The sequence below is a fragment of the Xyrauchen texanus genome, chromosome 4, assembly GCF_025860055.1.
Source record: "Xyrauchen texanus isolate HMW12.3.18 chromosome 4, RBS_HiC_50CHRs, whole genome shotgun sequence".
Lineage (NCBI taxonomy): Eukaryota > Metazoa > Chordata > Actinopteri > Cypriniformes > Catostomidae > Xyrauchen > Xyrauchen texanus.
Genome location: NC_068279.1, coordinates 21,539,189 through 21,564,678, shown reverse-complemented (window position 1 = coordinate 21,564,678; position 25,490 = coordinate 21,539,189). Strand labels below are relative to the sequence as shown.

The 25,490-nt window shown below is 36.8% G+C and overlaps 1 protein-coding gene across 3 annotated transcripts in view; it reads right to left on the bottom strand.

Annotated features, from left to right (window-relative positions):
* Nucleotides 1–25,490, bottom strand: part of LOC127634149 (calcium/calmodulin-dependent protein kinase kinase 1-like) — a 135,485-nt gene that overhangs the window by 34,902 nt on the left and 75,093 nt on the right. For all 3 annotated transcript variants that reach the window (XM_052113567.1, XM_052113549.1, XM_052113560.1), the window contains exons 3-5: nucleotides 18,806–19,220; nucleotides 6,601–6,648; nucleotides 6,309–6,362 (exon numbers count right to left, since the gene is read on the bottom strand). In XM_052113567.1, coding sequence (XP_051969527.1) covers nucleotides 6,309–6,362; nucleotides 6,601–6,648; nucleotides 18,806–19,120 — 417 coding nt within the window. In that variant the 5' untranslated portion in view covers nucleotides 19,121–19,220. The remainder of the gene's footprint in view (nucleotides 1–6,308; nucleotides 6,363–6,600; nucleotides 6,649–18,805; nucleotides 19,221–25,490) is intronic.

The following is a 25,490-nucleotide window of genomic DNA, read 5'->3' as shown; positions in this document are numbered from 1 at the left end:
ATAAATAATTATATTTTACATATATATAAAAATTCATGCTATATTGCAAATGAACTTGTGGTATGATTTTAATGCATCCATAAGTTTATAAAGATGAAGAAAGCAGATAATACTTGGCACACTGATTGTTTGTGTGTTCCTATTAGATCACCCTCCAGCTTGTTAGTGATTTCTCATATTACATGATGATCAAATCACATAAAATCATGTTAAAATAATTCAAAAATAAAATGGTCTCAATTGTGTTCTACCTAACACAAAAACGTGCCTCGGCACACTATACTTTTCAACTGTTTTTTTTATTTCATTATATTTAGAAATCTTGAAACTCTAACTTATAATTAAGGTGAAGTTTTCCTAACCTTAAGAAATACTTGAAAATGGCAGTTAAAAGGCTTTATGCAACACTTAACAGTTCACTTACGACTTAAGCTGACGCATATGGAGAGTGTCCTTCTACACAACCTAGTTGAAACCTTTCTAAAATGATTGTGTTTAAGTCCCACTCTTTTAGCAAAGCTGTGAGGTATAATAGTGGGCACGCAAACACCATTCCCCAGAATTTACTTCCTTCAAGACAGCGATTCATCTTTCGTCTAGAAGCCTTCTACTATTTCGCTGTCAACATAAACGAGTCAGCGGGCGGATCTTCACGGCAATGAGAAGACTCTCCGCTCCCCTTCAGTGCTCCGGCAAACATTATCACCGCCTCGCTGCATGTACCTAAGTAATCTTATTCATGAAAACCTTCCCCTCATGGAGGGAACGAAGCCAGGCGAGCTAAGCTGAATGCTCTCTAATGGGCCCCGTGGGGTGGGAGATGAAAAAAGGAAGATGCCCATTGCTTCTGCTGAGTCCAAAAATGACCAGTTCATTCTGTCAGGTTTGAAGTGAGGGAAGGACCCAAACGCAGGAGGCAAATCAATGGGCTTTTATTAATACAAAAAATAAAACACAATAAAACAAAACCTACCCCGAAGGGGAAAAACAAACACAGTCCAGGGTGAAAACACAATGACGGGCTGGGCTGGAACAGGGAACCAACAGAAATTCGACTGGACAGGAACACGATGGACAGAGATCTAATAGGGAACATAAAAACAAGCAACATCCCATAACAAACTAGCACCAGACAGAGCACAAAGGGAGATTATAAAGGGAGATAAATCAGGAGGGAAACGAGGAAGGCAGGTAAAAATAATAAACTGATAATCAAACAAGTAACAAGGCAAATGAGAGGATGGGGTTATCACTGAAGACATGACAGACACAAATGCGCAAGGAAATGAGAAAATACAAACCCAAGTGCATTCACATAACACGAGACAAAACACAAGTGTCTGGAGTCAGCCATAGTGTAAATAAACCAAACCAATCGAAGTGGTTAAATCCAGACACAAGACATGAAACAGACATAGAACATGTACATGTCAGGGATCTGCCACAAAGGGGAAAAACCCAAAACTAAGGGCAGAACCCTGACACCATTCTCCTCAAGATTATGTGCCATATCAGCCGTGCCATTTTGCTATTGTGAGAACTGGTGTTGGTTTGAGTGTTTGTGGCCTTTTTTAAGCTTAAAGGAGTCTGACCAATCTCATGTGACCTATCTCATTAATAAAGAGTTTTCATCCAGTAAATAGCCACTAAATAGATGTGATATGCTTTAACACTACTCTTTGTACACTCTAAAGATTGCAGTGTGCAGAAACTTCAGTCCATTAGGTACCTAAAAAATTCTTAAACCACATCATCTAGCACCAACAATCATAACTCAATCAAAGTCATATAGATAGTGTGACTTTACCCATTTGTGCTAAAGACCACATAAAATCAAAGTTGGATTTTCCTGGTTTTCAGTCCATGTGTGTTTGCTTTGAGGCCATCTACTCCTAAATTTTGACAAGCTTCATTTTAAGCAAATTGTTCATACTTAAGCAGATATACATTTAAAAGCCATTCTTTATACTGGGAAAATGGACCAAAAACATTAATGACTCATTTTGCACAACACAAATTTAGCACTGAGGCAAAAAAGTTATCCTATCACAATTGCACATGTTATTGGATGGGATTATTATGGATACATGTACTCTAAGTGCAGACATACAATAGGACAACTGATGAATACACTGAGAATGATGCGTTTCAAAGTTACCAGAGTGGTCGGAATCACAGGGTGATCCTACTTGCACTTTTAAAAGAGCAGAACTGTAAGATTATTGTGGGTACGCAACATATAGTTCATGGCATTCAACAGTTTTTGTCTTCTGCAACAGTTTACTAAAGTAAGCTATTGTCAGTCAGACACCCCACATAATTGCATAATAATAACAGAAACACTGCTTAAAGCAGGAGATTTAAAGCATGATAATGATTAAAATTGGCATTTATTGGATGTATAACTTTATATGGCATCTGCATGAATTCTATCTGTTGTCTTCAGTATAACCCTCAGTCATTTAAATGCTCCCATACAGCTGGATAATGGTCTGGTAGGTTAAATTCCTCTGTCATATTTTGGAGTTTGTGTGTAAGCCCCAGTTACAAGTGAACTGAAAGTTTACATTCAGTCCGCGACACCTAGACAAGCACCATGCGGACACCATCAGTAACCATAGCAACAGCTCCACTGACCATCCAGGAACAAGCACAAGAGATTACAGCGAAAAACTCTATTATAATATATATTATATATCATTAATATGTTTGCCACATGTAAATAAAACATTTCAAGGTTTTTAACCATAGATTCTAAATTCTTACAGTTAAATTAACCATTTCTAACAGCGGTTAACAGTTTAAAGGTGTGAGAAATATAAATTGTATACTGTATCTAACTCTCTATGTATCTGTATGTATGTGTGCTAACCACAGAAGCACACCACATGAGACTATGACCTTCATAGATGCTGTTAGTTTCTCTTGTCTTATCCTCTTTTGGAATGTTCTGTGCTCCAACGAGCACATACTCCTTTTTCGAGAGCTAAATATCTCAGTTACAGGCGTAACAAATATCTAGGACTGTCGTATATGATTTTTGTTCCTGTACTATTCCGGTATCAACAATTTCTTGTCCTTGAGCATTCAAGCCTTGCTGTTACTTTTTTATTGGTTGTTCTTTTTTCTATGAAAGGTATAAATATTATGCTTGCTGTAATAAACTGAGTAGATTGAATATAGACACTGTGTGTGTTGTTGTTCCTTCTACTTCCTTCGCAAAGTCTTCAGAGACTCAGAATCACGACTGCACCTCACTGGGCATGAACATAGAAAGACGGGACAGGGGAATTGGAGATCTCGACTAGATCCAAAATATTCCTAACAAAAGGATATAATAATCATGACATCCCTAATTCATAGGACAGACAACTGTGTGCAGCAAGCATTTTCATGGGGTATTTAAAAAAACTTAAGACTGTACTTAAGAAAGCAGATAGATTACTGTAAGTGTATGAGCTTTGTGTAACACAGAAACAACAGTATTAGTGTTCATCTATGTGTTTTTTTTTTCAGGGCCAGAGATGCATATTGTGAAGAACAAGAATAATGGTTGTGATCTGTAATGAACAGCTCCAAATGAAATTATGTCCTGTTTCACATTCCTACCAACACTGTTATATCACAACCCTCCCCTGTCTTCTTTCATTATCATTAACATTAAATCTACCCTGCTCTCTCCTCCATCATACTCTTTCATGCCTTTTTACTGTCTCATCTTCTCATCCTCCACAGCATTCCATATGCTCCCGTGACATACAGATCATGTGAACATATTACTGTAACAATATACACCTCATGTTTGTGCTTAAGTTCGGACATTATTAGCTTTTACATCAATGAATCCTTTAAAAACAAAAAACACTACACATACGTCAGAGACATGGCCTAATCACTGACGTGCGGTCTGGGTAGGCAAACTAGGCACTGCCTACCCTGCCAAAATTCAAAAATAAAATGTTTATTAAATAATAAACTTGCATTTGTATTTTTACTTTTTATTCTTGTGATTTATATATGCAATATGTGTGTTATTCCAGTTGTTTAGACGTTATGATGACAAATGTAGCAGTTACGCATAATCAACTAAAAACAAATGGTAGAATAAGCAGTGCTTTTACGGTCCATTCATTGCAGACGACAAGCAGAAAACCCATGTTGCGCATGCGCACTTCGATCCTGTATTCTTTAACATGTACGGCAAAAAGCACAAATATGCTGTGCCTTTTGACGTAAATATGCTATGCCCGTAATCATCTCCGTTACGTATCAGACATGGACCAATTAACATCGAGATATTCCTGGACATTTGCGTAGCTAACGTCATTACACCACAGCTAGCGTACATGCCTAATCCCCGCCAAATTCAAAATCAAAATGACAGCACCGGCCGTAATCACGGAATTAAGAAATTTTTCCAGGCTCGATTTTAATTCCAAATATGAGTTAATTGCAAGAGGGAGGTCTACGCCAGCCTTAGATGGACTAGTACAGCAAAAGGGCCCAAAAATTATCCGATCATTTCAAACTGATTGGTATGTAAGAAAAGATTGGCAATGTGGCTGTGCTAACAATCAGCGGCTGTACTGCTATCCCTGCCTGCTTTTTTCAACCAGTCAGACTGTTTGGACTTCAGCGGGATATTGCCAATGATATGCCGCGCTTGTGCGTAACGTTCACTGTTTACGTTTGTGTGTGTGTGTGTGTGTGTGAGCGTGTATTTATCACTTTGTGGGGACCAAATGTCCCCATAAGGATAGTAAAACCCGAAATTTTTGACCTTGTGGGGACATTTTGTCGGTCCCCATGAGGAAAACAGCTTATAAATCATACTAAATTATGTTTTTTGAAAATGTAAAAATGCAGAAAGTTTTCTGTGAGGGTTAGGTTTAGGGGTAGGGTTAGGTTTAGGGGATAGAATATAAAGTTTGTACAGTATAAAAACCATTATGTCTATGGAAAGTCCCCATAAAACATGGAAACACAACATATGTGTGTGTGTGTGTGTGTGTGTGTGAGAGAGAGAGAGAGAGAGAGAGAGAGAGAGTACACGATAAACATCCTGATTTGTACATTTCTTGATATGCCGCGCTTGTGCGTAACGTTCTCTGTTATTACGTATTATTAGCTTAAACAATAAATCAGGTAATCTGGCTTTCATAACTCAGTGCCTAGCCTCTTTAAGACATCACCGCACGTCACTGGGCCTAATGGGTATTCCAAATGCTGTGATGTACAGGAGAGACAAAGTCAAGCCTAGCTCGGGTCACTTGCTGATCAAGTCCTCCCTCTTCTCCCCAATGATGAATTAAAACTGAGAGGTGGTTTAGAGCTCGAGGACTCTTGCGTTTAGAGGCCCTTGGGCGACAGCCCAAATTGTCCTATGGTTAATCCGTGCTTGCTTCTCCCTATCATTTCTGGTCTCTCTTAATAACCCCACTGATGAAATAGCGGGGTTGATGAATGGCTAAAAACCAAGGGGCCTTGATGTGTGCAATTATTTTCAATGTTAAAATTCCATCTTGTATATCATAGACTTCAGCTTTAATTGGGAGGTAGGTCATGGTAAATTAATTCTCATTTTTGTTAATTTATGTGATGCTAGGTTTGTTGTGGTCTCTATAACTTTGAGTACATTTTTGTCATTAGATTGAGTAGATGAGCAGAACTATCAGAACATATAATTTTTTTTTAAATAGAGGGAGGGCGGTGCTGCCATCTTAAAGGTGCACTCAGTCATTTTTTCCCCATTAAAAAAGTTTTACTTCTAATGAAGTGAATTGTTATTTGAAACATGTGTAAAAAATCATAAGCACTCACATGGGATGAGCAATCTAGTTATTTATAACCTTATAAAAGCTGTTTTATTCTACATGGGGCAGTGATGCCCTCATGGAACCTGTCATTTTAGAATCACATGACCACCTTAATACTACTCGCTTAATATCAGTAACTGTCTTGTTATTGGACAATTTTACTCTTGGATTAAATTAACCATGGATGATTGTGAATAGTGACAATTTCTCAATGACATCTGTAACTGAAAACTGAAAACTATTGATTTTGAATTGTGCAGCATCCACACCACTAGGTGTCACTGTAAGTCCAAGATGACACAAACAGAAAGTTAAGTGCACCTTTAGGTATAGTGTTTTGATTTTTGGTAAGCTCCTTTTTTTATTTGCTTTTTTGCTTAATTATAAGGTTCTGCAATTATCACACAATACTGTTCCAGTCTACAGTTAGAGACAACGTAACAAGGATGCCCAAATATCAAAGTGTTAAAAAAATTTTTAAAAGGTACTTACATAATATTTGTCATCATCCTCATTGTATGCCAACTTGACAACGCCATATGAGCCCTTGAAGATAAAAAAAATAGAGTAAGGAGAAAAGATAAACAAAATATGTAGAGTGAAATGAGTCAGACTGTGAGATAATGCCCAAGGTCAGTCAGTGTCTGAATGACTTTCAGCCATGTGACTGCTACAACATTCATTGATCTCTATTATACACTAGATAACAATGGCACTATATTGAGCCTATATGCACATAAGAAAATTACACAATATGAACATTATTTTATGCAAGTGGTCTTACCTTCCCAATCTCACACTTTAACTTGTACTGGTTAAGCTGAATGCAATCCTGAGATTAAAAGTGAGCAAGAAATAAAAGAAGAGAGACAGAGAGTTAGCACAAATGATTTCCCATCTGCACACACAAAGGAACAATGACACTATATTAATAATACAGTATTATTTATCTAAAGGGAGGATGAAAGCCTAATACAACAACAACAACAAAGAAAAACAATCTGTGTCTGTTTCCAGATGCCAAGAAAGGAAACTGCACAAAACTAACTGTTTTGCACATACACATAATCTAGCACTGCTAAAGGCAATCCCAAAGACCTCTAAATCGATCATGATGTCCTGACGAAGAGTGACTTCAGATTGTGCTATAGAACTACTTTCTTTTAAAGGAGGAATTATTTTATGTAAATTTGAGACGGGGAAAACATTAAAGCAAAGCAAACCTCACCTTACATTGTAAGACTTTCAATATTTTAAACAAACATTTAATACAGAATTTTATATAAAATAATGCATTTAATATGGAAAATGTCTATTCTTCATTTTTGTCTTTACCTTTATCACTCCTATTCAGTGAGAAAAATGAAACTTCCATTGCCATGCAAGTATTCTGAGCTTCTTAGATATATGTGCAAAACTTTTGAAACTTCTAAAACCAAAAATGATCATTGTTGTATGTGTGTTGTAAAAGTGATTCATTAAACAGCCACTACAAGCACTATGGACTCTAAACAAATGAGACATCACGATTAACACTTGGAGCAGGGAACATAAAATTATTTTTTGTCCATTCTTTGAAGGTTCGATTTTCATCATCGCCTTCTGTTATTATCCTCCTGAGACCCGAGCGTGACTGTTTTGTGCATTTTTAATTTTCCTTTTTGATTTGTAATACCCCTTAATAAACATACAATAAATAAATAAATAAAAGAGCAAAAATGTTCCTTAAAATGTATGTCCTTATTATTATTATTATAACATTTATTCAACCAGAATAACCTCTCTGAGATTAAAAATCTCTTTTAAAGGAGTGTCCTGACCAAGATGGACAGCAAATAAGTAAAAAAAAAAGAGTTACACAGCCTAATTTAAATAAGTTTAAAGAGACATTTCCAATACTTAAAACACTTACAAGTCATTGATTCATCTTCAAGCAGACGAATGATACATTTTAAATGTTCCATAGACACTCAGTTTTTTAACTTCAGATTCAGTTGAAGAGAATTCCAGTCAAACGGAGCTGAATACCAAAAAGCCTTTTTACCTAATTCAGTTCGAACATGGGGAACAGATATAACAGAATATAACAATTATAACAATATAATAATTCTGAGAACGAAGGGAATATTTCCCAACACTGTTCCGTTGGATCAAACAACAGAGATACCTGAGATAGCCTTGTAAATAGTTGTATACCAATATATTTCTCTTCTAATAGACAAAGAAGGCCAAGCTACTCTATTCTAAAAAGTACAATGATGTGTTGAGGGTTTACAATTCAATATAATTCTTAAAGCACCATGATACACAGCATCCAAAGAAGAAAGAAGATAAGATCGAGCAAACTGATACACAACATCCCCATAATCAAGTACTGGTAAGAATGTAGCAGAGACGAGTTTCTTTGTTACATTAAATGAAAAACAGAGCTTGTTTCTGACATAAAACCCTAGCTTTGTTTTCAATTTTCTTTTGCTGAGTAATATGAAAACTAAAAGATAGTGTATCATCGATAATAATACCAAGGTATTTATACTCTTTCACTAACTCAATCACATTTCTATTCAAAGACTTTTAACTAAAATTATTTTAGTCAAAGACTTTTGTCAACGACAAAGACTTATATGGGGACAGCGGATCTAAATTGAGCAATTTTAAATAATAATAATTTTTTTTTATCCAATTGTTTATTATTTTTCCAGGAGTGTTGGTTATACATGTTTCTAAGACATTACAGACATTACAGATGATTTTCTGAAAGCTGCTTTAGAACAATGTGTATTGGGAAAAGCACAGATAAAAACTATACAAATAAAAGCTGCATAGGAAAGCGATAGGATGATCCCTTGCTCCCTAATTAGTTATTGACCTCCAGTGTGCTGTCTGTCTGCACTGGTCTCAGAAAAGTTCAAAATGCTCTATATAAAGCCTCTGAAAGCAATCTTTTTTCTCAATGTGAAAATGTGCAGAAAATATAGTATTTTTGAGCAAAGAAAGCCTATTGCCCACATCAGTGGTCATTGTGTTAATTTTCAAAATGGCATATCGGATAAAACTAGAGACTCAGTCTTTTTGACTCAAATAGGTTTCAGGTAATAGGTAATACGTAGGTAAAAACGTGTAGATGTAGCTTTGTTGGCGTTTCTCCCTAAGACAAACTCTGCTGTGATTAGCACCATATTGTTTTATCAAATGACTACATGTGTCAAAATTTTTAAACTTTACAGACAGCCCAGAGTGTTCTGAACTGAAATTAGTCTTTTTAACTGTAATTAAATTATTCATAGCGTATATCGAAAACAAAACGGCCTATATAGCGAAGACAAAATACAATGTCCAGACAGGAGAACGCGCAGTCGAAAAAGGTTATAATAAACCATCATATTGTCATGCATCTGTTTCAACTGTTGTGTCTAATCTCTTTTCTAAGTATGAAGATTTGTTAACAGCTTAGTCATTTGCATAAATACATCTGAAGGCTAAAACACCTTGAGATGACTACCCTAGGGTCACAAAGCTCACAAGAATCAAGATAATCTCCTCCAGTCATGAAATTATGACTGAGCTGTTAAATGAGCTGTTCCACAACCAGGGTCGAAACAAGCCCCTTACTTAAGTACAAATATTAGGAAACAGAGGGATGCTGTGAATGCTGATCAACTGGCAAGTACAAAAGCACTTCCAAGTTTGTGCTCTTAGCTGCAAAGTATTCTCAACAGGTGACATTGTGACAGTAGACAATTCTGCCCTTTAACATTCTTTAACATAATTCAAATGTTAAATCCTTGCTTTCTGCTTGCAGGAATGAATTGCAAAAATCACAGATTTCGTAATGAGAATGGAAAGAGACCCAGAGAATCCTTTTTTATGTTCACTTAGAAAAGCATTCAATTTAGTTTGATTAAAACCAACACTTCTAGAAACTGTGTGCTCTTCTCATTTGGTTCATTTAGAAATGTGGCCCTAATTGGAGTACAAATAACAGCTCAGTTACACCCCTGCTCAACACCATTTCAGAAACCACATGCATATTTAACCAATGGGAGACTCCAAGGAACTAAGAAGAAAAAAATGGAAAAAGAAAGCACTTAAGGGAAAGAGAGGGAAATTTAAAAATTAGAGTCACACAAATACATAAAATACTGATGATGAGATTGAGGATGTAATGATATCTGAAAATAGATATATCAAATATACACAAAAACACACACAGGCTTTCGGCCATATGGCTATTTGGTGAACTTGTGTGTTAGATTAATAGTATGTATGAAAAGAGAAGATGCTAATTTGAACACTACTGTAATCATTTTGGAGTTCATTTAATCGAAAATTGGAGTGGAAAAGAAAAGCACCAAGAGGTAGGCACAGAGGAACAGAGGAACAGAGGAACAGAGAGAGAGAGAGAGGGAAAGTGGACTGCTGGCTGAGTTCAGGATATTGCTGGCACATGCTCAGTGAGCCCTGCACTGCAGTAAACTCACAGCTGCACACATACGCACAGATGGTCATAATGAACCAAGTAAAAGATCAGATGTTGATTCATATTGATTGAGAGAAGAGATATCCACACTTTTTCCATTAAGAGGACATGTCCTAAGTGATGTGTTCTGTGATGCAAAGGTGCTGCTTACTGGTTAATTTTTGACTGTTGTGTCTGAGTTATGTGAGGTGAAGGTACAAACACTGAATTCTGAGGGTAAACAAAAGACATTCCATTTGAAATTGATACCCCTTCAAAATTAATTGCTTTTCCAGGCAACAGACAAAAAACAGATTGTCCAGGTGGCTAATGGTATTGTGTAGCTTCTACCGTCTGGTAACTTACAGAGCACAGGCATACATATGAAGGATGCACAGAGTCAGATCACATCTGAGCCCCGTCACAACAAATAAAAGCACACGGCTGCTTCCTGTGAAGGCAGAGATGCCTCCAGGGGCTAATGAGGACTAGAGGAAAAGACAGGGATAAAGATGAAAGAATGTTTCAATAACTCTGAGATGGAAAATAAAACGTTTAAGAGAGACAGCTGAGGATTAGAGCATGGACTCCTTTTTCACTTTAGTCCTCTTCCAGCTTGGTCCTTTTTTTCTGTCAAAACCCAAATTCAAATGGATAATCTTGGGTTTCAAAAATATATAATCATATTGGGTTTTTGAATATTGTACTACAATAATATCTGGGATTACACAGTGTAAGTAGCCTATGTATGTGTAGATATGTGAATGTGTTAGTTTGTCATGATGGACATACAGAATGCATAAGGTATTTTACAGAAAGGGCATGGGAGTTCAATTTCATCAACAACTTCTGTTTATGTAGTAAGCCATCATGTCATTGCGCTCATGAGCTGATGCTACATTGGAATAACTGCCACAAATGACACATTATACACTATGCACATACAATATACACTATTCACTCAGCCATGTAGCGTATGAATTTTCTAAGTGTGGCATCATCCCAAATGGAAGACTTTACAGTTTTTTATTACATGGAAGCATTCACCGTTTAACAGCAGACGGAAGTGACATTTCAAACACACATGAAATGTTTCAGCTAGCTTTAGCGTATTAACCAAACTCATTTCAACACTTATATCTCAAATAATGAACGTTTTCACACAGCGTGTGAGCTAATATTTGTAAGGTGCTGTCTTCACTGATGTTCCGCTAGTTGCAACATTCTCCATTATTTGCAATAATTTTGTCAGACCACACTTACAACAAAAAAAAAACTTGCAAATTCACCACTCTTTATTTTATGAGGTTGCTATTCTATATGCTATATGTTTGCCAGAGTTTTGCAGCTCTTCAAACCATTTGCAACAATGAGGAGTTTTCCTCAGAGCTCATCTGCTTGAGAAAATAACTAGTGCTGAATTTGCAGGAAGTTTGCAGCAACTCTAGATTTTTTGTAAACTCCGCCCCTTACGCTATATATGGCAGGCTCGATTGCTTTGTGCATGAAGTGTTTAACATTCCATGCTCCGTTTTGGCAGTTGAAGAAGTACATGATCCGGTTACTCGTAGTCCACCTATTTTTGTTGCATTTTTAGTGCTACTGTAACATACTACTTGCACTATGTACACTACAAAATGGCATAGAATAGTGCAGAAGTGTGCTGGACGCATATTGTGTCTTTTCTAATTATGAAGATTTTTCTGCTGCTAAGTAATTAGCATAAATACATCTGACTGGACCATTGAGGAGACCACCCAGAGTTACCAAGCTTACAAACATCAGAATACTTGTGATTTATGGACAAAGATGAGTGAAGAAGACAGTAAAAGTGATCAAGGGGGAAAACAGCAAACAGAAACAAAAGCGAGAGAAAAAGAGGATGTGATATCTGACAGTTATTTTGACTGTTCCGTGTTGCTTTACCAATGCAGCCTCACATTACTACTTACTTGCAGACACACTTGTGACACACTCCTTGCTACCAGAAAAGAGAGTGTGTATGACAGGCGTCTGAAGTCTGAAGACATAGAAAGACAAATTTGCTTTTGCATGTGCTGTATTGTAAGTCTAAAGGCCTTGATATACTTCCTATGAAATCGAAGAACAAATGTCGAACAACAAATGTGATGTCATTTAGAACAAAATATGGCCAAAAAGAAGGTGTTTTTGTGTCAGTTTTGGTGGTTTGTAACAGCCTGCTGGGCAAACATTTAGGAAAAATTCGATCCAACACTGTCTTGCTGCTATTGGTCCACGTCATCGGTAGGTATGACCTGGAGCTCCACCTACCTTGATGCAGTCAGCAAGTTCTGTTTATGTTGTCTAGTGAGTCAAAATCAGTCAACATGAACACATCGGCATGTAGAGTTATTAGCGACCTGGTGCAACTTACATACATCTGTATGATCATTCGCTTAGAGATATTATCCAAGACATGCGATTTATTTTAGTTTAATTAGTCTACTAAAATACTCTCAAGTGCCCATTCACTCATGTGCCATCTGCAATGAAAACCATTCACACATCAGTCTGAAGTAAGATATGCCATGATTACATTATCACTTTTATACACTTATCTTTGCAACAGTATCAGTGTGATTATTATAAATCACAGTAACAGTGTTTAACCGGTGCACATAATGGTATATCGTGTTAGCGCATTAGCGTCATGAATTCAGAATATAAAAAAGACAAATTCAACTTTTTCTACTGCATATATATATTACTTTAAATCATCATCAAGTGATTAAAATGGCTTCTTTTACTGACCTCATGTGAAGTCTACCCATAGAATGAGGCACATTTTAGTTTAACACATTGGTTAAGGTTTTACATGTTGCATTCTCATATTTAAATGTACTTCTAAATGTCTCCCACAGTGGTGTGGTGGGTGTGTGAATATTTGGAAACAGCATACCGTTGCTTGGCTGTTTATAACTTCTTTTTACCCCTGAAAGAAGAACAAAAAGGAACATCTTCGGAAGTATATCAAGGCCTTAAGAATACTGTGGGTTCTTAAAGACTTAATTGGATCAGCAGAGAGCAAGAGAGAGAGAGAGAGAGAGAGAGAGAGAGAGAGAGAGAGAGATAGTTGCAGGATATTGAGGGAATAGGTCACCTCATCCACAGAAAACAATCAGAAATTAACAAAATAACATACAATTTAATAAAATCCCTTAAGATGAGGTATCCAATAAATTAAGTTCTCCCTGTTTTTGTCAGTTCTTATCCTTTGATGGCTGTAGTGGTTTGTTTAGTTTGCGTATGTTTCCGGTTTCGTGTTTCTTTTGTGGTTTCATTTTTAAAAAAGCCTGCACTTAGATCCATGGCCTCTCATCTCTCGTCTCTGCGAACACTACACCTGAGATTTTTTTTTTAAATAGCATAACAGTACTAAATGGGAGTTAAAAAGATTCAAATAATATCAATGACAGTAACTACATTAGAAGCTAACCTCTGATTAGCTCCTGTAGTGGTGGAGTGGAACATTTCAGTCTGACACTGTGAAATACGTGTGAGAGGGTATCCCCTCTGCTGCTACAGAATCATTGGAGGACAGTGGGAGCAGGACAAGAACACATCAAGCTGATGCTCCTCTCAGAGCAGAGAGCCTCTCATACTGCAGTTACTCTCAAGAGATGACACTCAGAGCACCCCTGCATCTGAAGACCTGATGTCACACACAGGTTTAAGCCCCATTAATGCACACACAAACATACAAAACAATGAAGGCACACAGACATTTTACAGGATTGTGGCACACACAGCCATACACACAGACCACCTCAGCAGGTCAGAACAAAGACATGCTTTGATAGGAGTAGGTTGTTATGGGTGTGTGTGGAGGCTGCGTATGAATGAAAGTAACCTTATTAAATTATGACTGCATGGCTCACCACATGACCTTGAAACTAATCACTGGAAATGAGTTTTGGTTCAAATGCAAACACACACAAGCACATACACAACACAAATTCTTCCAAAGGTACTAATGCACCCGATGAGACAAAATACACTTTTACAGAGGATTGCAAACTAGATAGACAGTCAGGTCTGACCAGATGTCAACCTATATTGACTAAAGACGGTGATATGGCTGCTTGTGTCAAGTTTAAACCATTGATGCTCGCAACCCTACACACTTTTTTAACTTTATGAGCTGCGGCACATGTTACCATCTCATAGAGGCACAAACTCACTTTCCCGGACTGTCATTTCCACTGTTCCTCACTGTTGGATACGATCTTCCCAGCTCCACCCGAGCAGCCATTTTGTAACTGCCAAGTAAAACATAAAGATGCATCTCTTCCGAGAGCACTTGACCCAGTCATACTGATGCACTAACTGTCTTCTTTCATCCTTCATTAAAAACAAACTAAATTCTTTCTTTCACAGTCACTTACTTTCCTCTCTGCTTGTACAAATCTAAGCAAATTTGAAACTATATATAGCAGCACTTCTCACATTATTGCCTTTGCCCCCTTAGGATTAATTGCTTTTGTTGTATTCCTCACTTGTAAGTCACCTTGGATAAAAGCATCAGCTAATTAAATTTTAGTCATGGCAACTCTCAGAAATATTTAGCATGTTAATGTAGGCATGACATATTGATAGTATATTGATCTTAGCAAACTAGATCTGCTACGCTGCTTCAGCAGCAGAACAAATCTGGAGACTTGCTACTGCTAGAAAATATACAGACATACTGAGTAAAGCATGTGGACATCTTGCTGCTACACAATTAGACAAAACACAAGCCTTATTGCATGTAGCTTGTATAATATGCTGCTGCTCAAATAGACATTAGAAACAATCCCCATGTAGCAGATCGTGTAGCTGGGGTGGAGGTGGGTTTCAAAGAAAAAACTCTGAAACTAGCTTAACTACAAAACTGAGCAATTTAAGTGTTAGACAAAGAGAGAAATACAAGTTGACTGGATACCCGATAACGTGCCAAAGGACCAATCAGCTTAGTTTATGCGAGACAATTTGCTAACAGATGACAAGTTCAAAGACTAATAAAGCTTGCACCAAAGATGATCTTTGGTCATAAATGTAAATGTATAATGTATAAATGTCCTGTTATGCATCAGTAATCGTTCATATAAAGTCATAAAATTGATAGAAAATTGAAATCCACGTAAGGGTGTTTCTTCAATTATGGGCACTTTTGGTCCTGTGCACCTTTAGTAATAAAACTCCCTTAAAACACATTTGAAACAAACTATTTTATTTAATACGTCTCTTAACAAAACACAACACTGGATATGAATGTGAATAAATGTACAATTGTAATTTTCACCTCATCTCAAATCACCATTTATTTTGTGATGGAAATTACTTTAAATTTTTGTGGAATAAAATCCTAAATAACAAAATTATGTGCAATTAAATAATATTTTCCCACTTAATTGTTTTCAAAAATGACACAATATTTGGAAATGGCAGACAACACACATATTCAGTTTACAAGTAATAATTACCTTGATTTATCTCTTTTCTTCAAACATAATTTCTAATTTTTAATTCCAAGCATGTTCTTCACTGATGCTGTGATCTCCTAAATAAGTCCACTTTTGGTTTATGTTTATGTTTTCTCTTTGTATAGATTATCATAGTTTTCAAATGAAATAATTATTATATTTTACTGATAAGATCTTTTAAAAGATTAAGAGCCTGGTCTATGCCATTTCGTTTTCATAGCTGCCAAAAACAAATGAACAAATTATATCAGCAGTCCGGTTTAACTATGCACTGTTTGACATCTCAGACATCGTATATATGTGTGTGTGTGTGTGTGTGCATGTGTGTGCGTGTGTATGCATGTGTGTGTGACAAGCGCTAATGTAAACAGTCTTGGCTACGGGCATGGATAATCATGCTCGATCAGCATCTGTGAGTATTGTTGGGTTCGAGTCCACCTTAGTCCAGTATGAGTCAAGTCTTTATGACAATCGAGTCCGAGTTGAGTCTGAGTTCAAAAGGGGCTGAGTCGGACTCAAGACCGAGTCCATAACAGGCAGTGTCTGAATGAATCGGTTTATGGATCAATATTTTAAGCTTATTTTAATCAACATAAATGTAACAAAAATACAGCTGTTGCATTTCATATACATTTTATTATTAGTATCCTGCTGAAAAAACTTCAAAGTGGTTTCAGAATGAAAGCATATGCTTTATGGTATGAAGACAAAACTATCCTTCATGCACAGTTCTTATTGCGTTCCGTTCACATTTCAGTTATTTGTTGCTTTTTCCTCTCCACTCAAACATAGACTAAAGAAAGTGAAAGCTGTGTTAGTCATTACAACCAAGGTTATTATGTTTTGAATTTTAATTTAGTTTTTATTTCTACCTCATTTTCAATTGTCAATTAAATTTAATTTAGTTTTATTTAAAATGATCCCTATTAAAAGAAACAATAGTGTATACTGAGATTTCCTTCTGAATATTTTTTCTCTATCTGCTGACTGATTTGGGAAAATACAGTACATACAAATGAGTCAAAACAGTAGTAATTAGCACTTGCTACGAAGTTACATCTAACGATTTGACTGCAAACGCTACATCCAAAAACACTGGAAAACTGATAATATAAGGGCCATAAGATTTTCTAGTTAAAATAACTTCACAATGCAGGGCAGTTCTGCATGCTGCTCATGTACCTATATCCCTGATGTGTCCGTGTGTGTTTTGCAATAGCTGCCACAGAAGATAAAAAAATAAAATAATAATTTATATTTGCTTGAGCTGCAGCAACATTGGTCTGCAATCAGTCTGAAATCTTTAAATACCAACCAAAGAAAATTTAATTGAGCTCTTCTTTAACCGCAAAAACATGGAGAATAATAATTTTGAGTCATAAATTTAACAGAATTGTCCTTCAAAAATGTCAGAGATGTAGGCTAAAAAAAGATATGCATAAGTTACCCGGTAGTTTACAATAACATTTTTATAAAAATGTAAAATAAAAACATCATAACCAACTAAATTCATCTTGTAACATGAAGTTTAGATTCATACACAAATACTGTCATCGAAGAAAACGTTTATTTTATAGTCTATATTAAAATTTTAAATTAAACATTTCACTGCCCAAAATATCCTAATATTTTATTGTGCATGGTTGAAAGTTGTGAATGGTGGACAAATGCTGTAAAAGAATGTATTTTAAGCAGCTCCTCAATGCTTTGAAAATAGAGTTTCTCTCAGCTTTAGCAATAATGCTTTTTCCCCGACTATTAAAAAGTTACACAGTTAATTAATCAAGCTATTATGGACCAGTTCAAGCTGAAAACACTGCATGAACCACAAGACACTCCAGAAGCAGACATTTGTAGATTCACTATGCCTAAAATGACTTAATATCCAATAATAATACCATTTTTATTTCGATATGCTGATTTTAGTAAACTGTGAGAGACGATGATGATGTGGGTGACTTGACTCAATGAAGTTCTTGATTTTAAGTTTTTAACCACGATGAAACTGCAATGCGATCACTGTCTTGGCTGCCAGTTGTCAGGTCCTGTGTTGTGTGAAACTGCCTTGTTTAGATTATTTATGTATTTGTCGTGCCAGCCACCTCAGATGTTGATGTTATACAGTAGTCTCTGTAGTAAAATTCAAGTATATTGGTTGACTGATGAGTGTGCCTGTGCATGTGCGTATGTGTGTGTTTGCTTGAACACAGTGAAACAACTCTTGCTACATCTATGACTTCAAGAGCTAATACAGCTGCATGCAGACAGAGATGTGTTCATTAATTTATGTTTTGTTATTTATAATTTTTTTCATTGCATCACAAATGTCATGGACTCCTGAGAAAAAAATCCTAAAGACTCGAGTCTGAGTCAAGTCTGAGTCCATTAAAATTGGACTTGTGACTCAAATTAAAATCAGAGTACAAACTCGAGTACCCCAACTCTATCTGTGATTAAAGGAGTGCTTTTGTGATAGTTTGTCTGTATATTTCAGAAAACGAACATATTATATGCCTGTAATGACTTTGAGTTGCTGTTTGTGTGAATGAAAACTGCATCTGCACCTAATAAATAGACGTGGCTGCATGCATGGGAAGATCACGTTTAGATATGATGGCTGTGCATATACAAGCTGTGAACTGTTATCGTGGTACTTTGGTGACAATTAGGCTGTTTGTTAGATAAAATAAACATATTATGTGCTTGAAAAGACTCTTTCAGTAGCTGTTTGTTTGACAAATGACAACCGCTACTAATGTAAACAAATGGCAGCACGCATCATGTACTGTCTGTGCATATAAGAGCTCTAAACTTTTTATTGTGGTACTTTGGTGATGAGTTCGATATATGTATATAAAATAAACTTATTCTGTGGTTTAAAAGACTGTATAAAAAAATCTGTTGTTTCAATAAAAAGAAAATCCACCCCCTAGGACATAAAAGTGCATGTAGTTTAGAAACACCAGTAAATGTGATGATGCATTTCATGATTCATTTATTATAATGACCATTGCAAATCCAGGTGATTTGTAAATTTCGCTCACCTGCGAGTCAGAGATGGACACTCGTTTGGATTCAATGGTTGGCTGTCTAGCCACTCGTGCCGAGATGTGGGAGTAGCGGTCTGCTCCACCCCCCGTAGATCCGTATGTCCCTCTTTCCTGCAATGACATCTTCCTGCCTGACAGGTGTGGCCTGTGGTGCAGAGCTTTCCTATCACCTGACCCATACTTTACTCCATTGGAGGAGGGATCAGACCTTAAGGAGACAGCCGACATCTTTTCAGTCATCTCAGAGGTCTGTAAGGAATCTGTGTCAAGCTCCACCCCTACGGAACCGGGATCGCTGCTCATAGCCATGACAATGCTGTAGGAGGGGCTTGGAGGCAAGGAGGAAGGGGGTGTGGTTGTTTTTGCATTAAATGTTCCACCTCCAACTCTGGTTTGAAGTTACAGGCAACTGTGAGTGAAATAGATGGACAGAATGAAAGAGACAAAATAGAAAACATAGGAGTATGTTATCACAGGTAAGACAGAGACTTGCCATCTAAACGTGCATTCACACTGACAGCGATGTCAACACTGAATAATGCCATGTTGCTGAACTGTTGAGACTCCTACTCAATTATGGTTTCCAACTGTATCAGAAGGCATTTGCTAATTTACATAAAGTTCCACTTTGCTCATCTTTGTTGCATTGCAAACGGTCGCTGTCACTCACGGCGCCTCTAATCGGCAGCACTCTTATAGAATGAATGACTGCCAGCAAAGTCCTTTTAAGCCAAGTCAGGTTACTTAGCGGCCATATTCGAAATGTCTGTAGGCAGTTATTTTCTAGTCATCTAAGTACAGATAAAATCTTCTTGAATGGGGAATGGCCAAAATCTCCAAAACGTTTGGTCGATATTGCGGTCCAATAACATATTAAAAATCAATGCCTCTATCAGACAGAAACTGACTCTTTCCACTGTAAGGTGGAAATAAATCCTCCATATTTAGCATAATGATTTCTCCCATACATATGCATATAAGGTTACCATCTGATACCCTTTATGTCTCTACATCCGGCTGCTTTGTTTGTGCAAATCGCTGTGAAGGCACCTTTGCAGAGATCTTCCAGTAATATACAAGCAAAATAAGTCAAACAATCACATAGATGATTGTTCTAGAGAGACAATGCTTGATGTTCTTGTAACCAAATATATGCTGCCCCAACATAACGGCAGTTAATAAATGTGTATTACAAAAAAGGCAGATGCTGTTTGTACCCTGGTGCAAATAATGGTATATGCTATTTACACCCCAGTGCAAATAGTGGCAGATATTATGTACAACCCAACCTTGGTGAAAATAATGGTAGATACTATATGCACCCTGGTGCAAATAGTGTCTGATATTAATTGTACCTATATTTCAGTACTAACATACAGTAAATGGGCATCACTGCAGTGTGTTTATTGTGTTTACTTCTAGTCCCACAGACACACTACATTAACCCCTACCCCTAAAGTTATCCTTCCCTTAATAAAAAATAACCTTGGTTTCACAAAAGTAACTATAGTTTCACCATGACATTTTGTTGTAAATTTACAGTAAAAACAAAATTAACAATATACAATATTACCACCATAGTACTGTAGCAACACCCTAGTTAATTGCATTAAAACTATGGTTGCTACCAGAAAAAATGGTTACTACAATATTACTATAGTAAAAAAAAAAACATTAAAAAAGAAAAATGGCTGATTCGATATATTCAAACAATCTAATTATTTCAAATGTGGTCTCTCATCCTTCTAAAACAAAGTACAAAACAGAATGGCTCAAGTTTAACATAATCAGGTCTTTACAAAATTTTGGCCTATAATAAGGGCAAGTTACAGTTGAAGTCAGACGTTTACATACACCTTAACCAAATAGATTTAAATTACATTTTTACCTTCATTTGGAAAACATTCTTAGGTCAGTTAGGATCACTACTTTATTTTGAAAATGTGAAATGTCAGAATAATAGTTTAGACAGCTTTTATTTCTTTCATCACATTCCCAGTGGGCCTAAAGTTTACATACACTTTGTTCGTATGTGGTAGCTTTGCCTTTAAATTGTTTAACTTGGGTCAGATGTTTTGGGTAGCCTTCCACAAGCTTCTCACAATAAGTTGTTGGTATTTTGGCCCATTCCTCCAGGCAGAACTGGTGTAACTGAGACAGGCTTGTAGGCCTCCTTGCTTGCACGCTTTTTCAGTTCTGCCCACACATTTTCTATCGGACTGAGGTCAGGGCTTTGTGATGGCAACTCCAATACCTTGACTTCGTAGTCCTTAAGCCATTTTGTCACAACTTTGGAGGTATGTTTGGGGTCATTATCCATTTGGAAGACCGATTTGCGACTGCGCTTTAACTTCCTGGCTGGTGTCTTGGGATGTTGCTTCAATATATCCACATAATTTTCCTTCCTCATGATGCCATCTATTTTGTGAAGTGCACCAGTCCCTCCTGCAGCAAAGCACCCCCACAACATGATGCTGCCACCCCCATGCTTCACAGTCGGAATGGTGTTCTTCGGCTTGCAAGGCTCACCCTTTTTCCTCAAAACATAATGATGGCCATTATGACCAAACAGTTAAATTTGAGTTGAATTAGACCAGAGGACATTTCTCCAAAAAGTAACATCTTTGTACCCATGTGCACTTGCAAACTGTAGTCTGGCTTTTTTATGGCAGTTTTGAGCAGTGGTTTCTTCCTTGCTGAGCAGCCTTTTAGGTTATGTCGATATAAGACTTGTTTTACTGTGGATATAGATACTTGCCTACCTGCTTCATCAAGCATCTTCACAAGGTCCTTTGCTGCTGTTCTGGGATTAATTTGAAGTTAATCTCTAGGAGACTGAATGTGTCTCCTTACTGAGTATGAGGGCTGCGTGGTCCCATGGTGTTTATACTTGCATACTATTGTTTGTACAGATGAACGTGGTACCTTCAGGAAACCAGACTTGTGGAAGGCCACATTTATTTTTTCTGAGGTCTTGCCTGATTTCTTTGGATTGTCCAATGATGTCAAGCAAAGAGGCACCGAGTTTGAAGGCAGGCCTTAAAATACATCCATAGGTACACCTCCAATTCAGTACACCTCCTATCAGAAGCTAATTAGCTAATTGTCTAAAGGCTTGACATAAGCTTCTGGAATTCTTCAAGTTTCTTAAAGGCACAGTTAACTTAGTGTAAGTAAATTCTCCATGCCATTTTTATGACTGCATGTGTGAATGTTATGTGCAGCAAGGTGCCTACGAAATCATCCATACATGACCAGCTAATTGAAAATAAGTGTGTTTCTCAGGGAGCTCACTTTCCTCAGACAGGAGATATTTAGGAGCCACCACTGCTTTGTACTTGCTGACTTTGTGTGTGTGTGTGTGTGTGTGCATCCTATTTCCCTCAGAGCCTTTAGACTCAAATAATCTATCTATCTGTCTGGGATTTGTTTGTGGAAGATTGAGACAGTGTGCAAGTCTTTTCCTCTACCCATACAGAGACATCAGTGTGTGAGTAGGCTGCCTGAGGCCTACTGATTAACACACTGCAGAGTCAGACTCAATCCCACTGCAGCAGTGCTTTACAAAGCCAAAAGAGCAACATTAGCAACATCACAGGACTCTGAAACCAAAGAGCACATGATATCATCCATGAAACAGTAAGATATAATAACATAAAGGTTGAAATAAAGAAAGGGGGATAAATATTACAATAGAATAGCACAGAAGTAAAACTGTAAAAATGATAAAGATGAACAGGAACAACATGTTACCAGTGTATGCAAGTGGTCTATTGAACTGGATGAGATTTTAAAGGGCTGACACATGAGACGATATCCAGACAGTTGATGGTGAGCCTGGTCAGTACTCCCTGGATGGGAGACATCCTGGGGAAAACTAAGGTTGCTGCTGGAAGAGGAAGGCCTAATGCTCCAGCATAGTGACAGGGACACTATACTTAAAAAAAGGTATGACCTTCGGATGAGATGTTAAACTGAGGTCCTGACTCTCTGTGGTCATTAAAAAATCCCAGGGCACTTCTCGTGAAGAGAAGGGGGTGTAACCCCGGGGTCCTGGCCACATTTGCCCATTGGCCTCTATCCATCATGGCTTCCTAAAAATCCCTGTATATATAAATATGAATTGTCAACATCACTGTACTCTACTCTCCACCAATAGTTGGTGTTTGGTGCCCATTCTGGGGCACTATGGCTGCTGTCGCATCATCCAGGTGGATGCTGCACACTAGTGGTGGTTGAGGAGTTTCCCCTAATACTTTGTAAAGCACTTTGAGTGCCTAGTAAAGTGCTATATAAGGGGTTATCTCAAAATGCTAAAACATTGGCAGATCAATCAGTCTGGTGTATACATTGGTCAATCACTAAATATGAGAGTTACATTTCACTCCTCAAAACATTTGTTTAACAATAATGATCATACAAAACAGTGGTCATATGTAGAGTCAAAAACCTGTGACTGATTAATAACAGTTGATCGAAAACTATATTCTCATTTACCCACATCACCCTCCAAATCAAACCATTATTCGACTTAATTTTGATGGTAGAATATATGACTAACTGAATATTCAAATATTTCACACTTTGGCTAAAGTTTTTTAAAATTGGAGTAATAATAACTTTTTCACACTTTAAAGTGTGAAAAAGTTATTATTACTCCAATTTTTAAATCTGGTGATTCTAATTTGATCTCAACTTATTATCCAATTTTGATTTTACCTGTCATGTCTAAGGTCTTTGAGAATGTAGTGGCAGAACAATTAATAAATCACTTAGATAGTAATCATTTCCTTCACCCACAGCAGTTTGGTTTTAGGCCACTGCACTCTTCAGAAACTTCAAACTGTTATTTTTTGGAAAATGTACGACGTTCTTTAGATCAGGGGCATGTTGTGGGACCAGCATTTATTTACCTAAAAAAAGCATTTGATACTATTAACCATGATATTCTTTTGTCTAAATTAACTGCTTTAATGTTTTCAAACATCTGAGTGTTTTGCCTCTTACCAACAAAAAAAGAAAGCAATGTGTGATAATTGAGCAGGAAAAATGATCTTTTATTAACAATAAACAAGAAATACACCAAGGTTAAATTTGAGTTCCACTGCTTTTGAGTTAATTTATAAAGGATTTGCCAAGTTGCTGCCCAGATATTAAGTGTTAGCTTTATGCTGACAACACCAATTGTATACACATCAGCTAAAACACCAGCAAAGGCAGCTGAGATTTTAAATGCAAACTTGGAGGGGATATCTCGGTGGCTCCAAAATAACCACCTCACTTTGAACGTTAGAAAAACAGTTTCTATGTGTTTCTCTAATAGAAAACAAAAAATAACAATGAAAATTAATATACAAAATAAAGAAATAGAAGAGGTGTTTCATTTCTTAGGTATTACTTTATATTATCGACTCACATTTGATAGACATGTAAGTTAACTTTCAAAAGATATAGATTTAATTTTCAAATGTATATAAAAGAGCATTTCAAAGCAGGCGGCTGAGATCTTTATGCATACAATGATTTTGTCTCATATTTCAAATTGCATTACAGTTTGGACTCAAACAAATGAATCCTTAGTAAATCATATAATGTCACTTTACAATCCCACGTTAATCCCAAATCCCACAAGAATTATGTAAATTGCTAAATAGACAGGATGGTAGTAGAACAACAAGCAGCAAAAGCAAATGGTAACTGTGGGGTTGACAATCACAGAACAACTAAGGGGCAAAGGGCCTATCTGTGAAGGGTTCCAAACTCTGGAACATGCTACCATCTGAATTAAACCAATAACAGACATAATAATATTGGTTAAGTGCTGGTTTAAAAGAAACCAGAGCTGTACTCATTTTTATTTCTCAATTAATTCTTAAGTCTAATCTTTTATACTATATGTCACCAGGGTTGGGAGCAACATTAGTATTTATTTAGCTATTTAACATTTGTATTTATATGACTAGTTTATATTGCTTGGTTTATGTAGTTTTTAATGAATCAAGACTATCTAGGGACCTAAGATGCAAATTAGCATGTGCTATGTACAATGTATTGTTTTTGTACTGTCCCTATAAAAATAACCCAATAAATATAATAAAAAAAAAGACTGTCTGCTGGTAGTTTTTTCTGATAGCAAGGGCATACGCTCTCCTCCCTCACATCAATGTGTCTCTCTCATGATCAGACATTGTTTGCTTCACAGAGAGAGAATCAAAGAGAGCAGGACAGCTGGTTGAGCCTTTGTTTTACAGATAAAAGATGTAGAAAAGCAAAATGTAGCACTTTACACATAAATAGAGAGGTATAGAGAGATGTAGGGATGAATTTCTTCATCCATTCTCATAATAGCTTTTCACACATCTGCCTTTATATTTTTCAGCTATTGTCTTGTTCCACACGCAATCCATTCCAGAGAGTCCTCTATGAAGGGCATGGTGAATTTCCATAGGAAATGCAGCTACACAATAGAAATGTCATCACAACTAAATCTTTGCCATCCTACGCAAGCCAGAGAGACAGACGCAGAGGGCAGCTTCCAAAAACAGAGTGAAATCCCATAACACAAATGTCAAGGGTGCCACACTCAATTAGACATATTTGGGACATGCTACCTTTTTCTTTTGCTCAAGGTTACCCCAAAATACAGGGCACATGGGGGAAGTTTTCTTCTCTAGGCCCC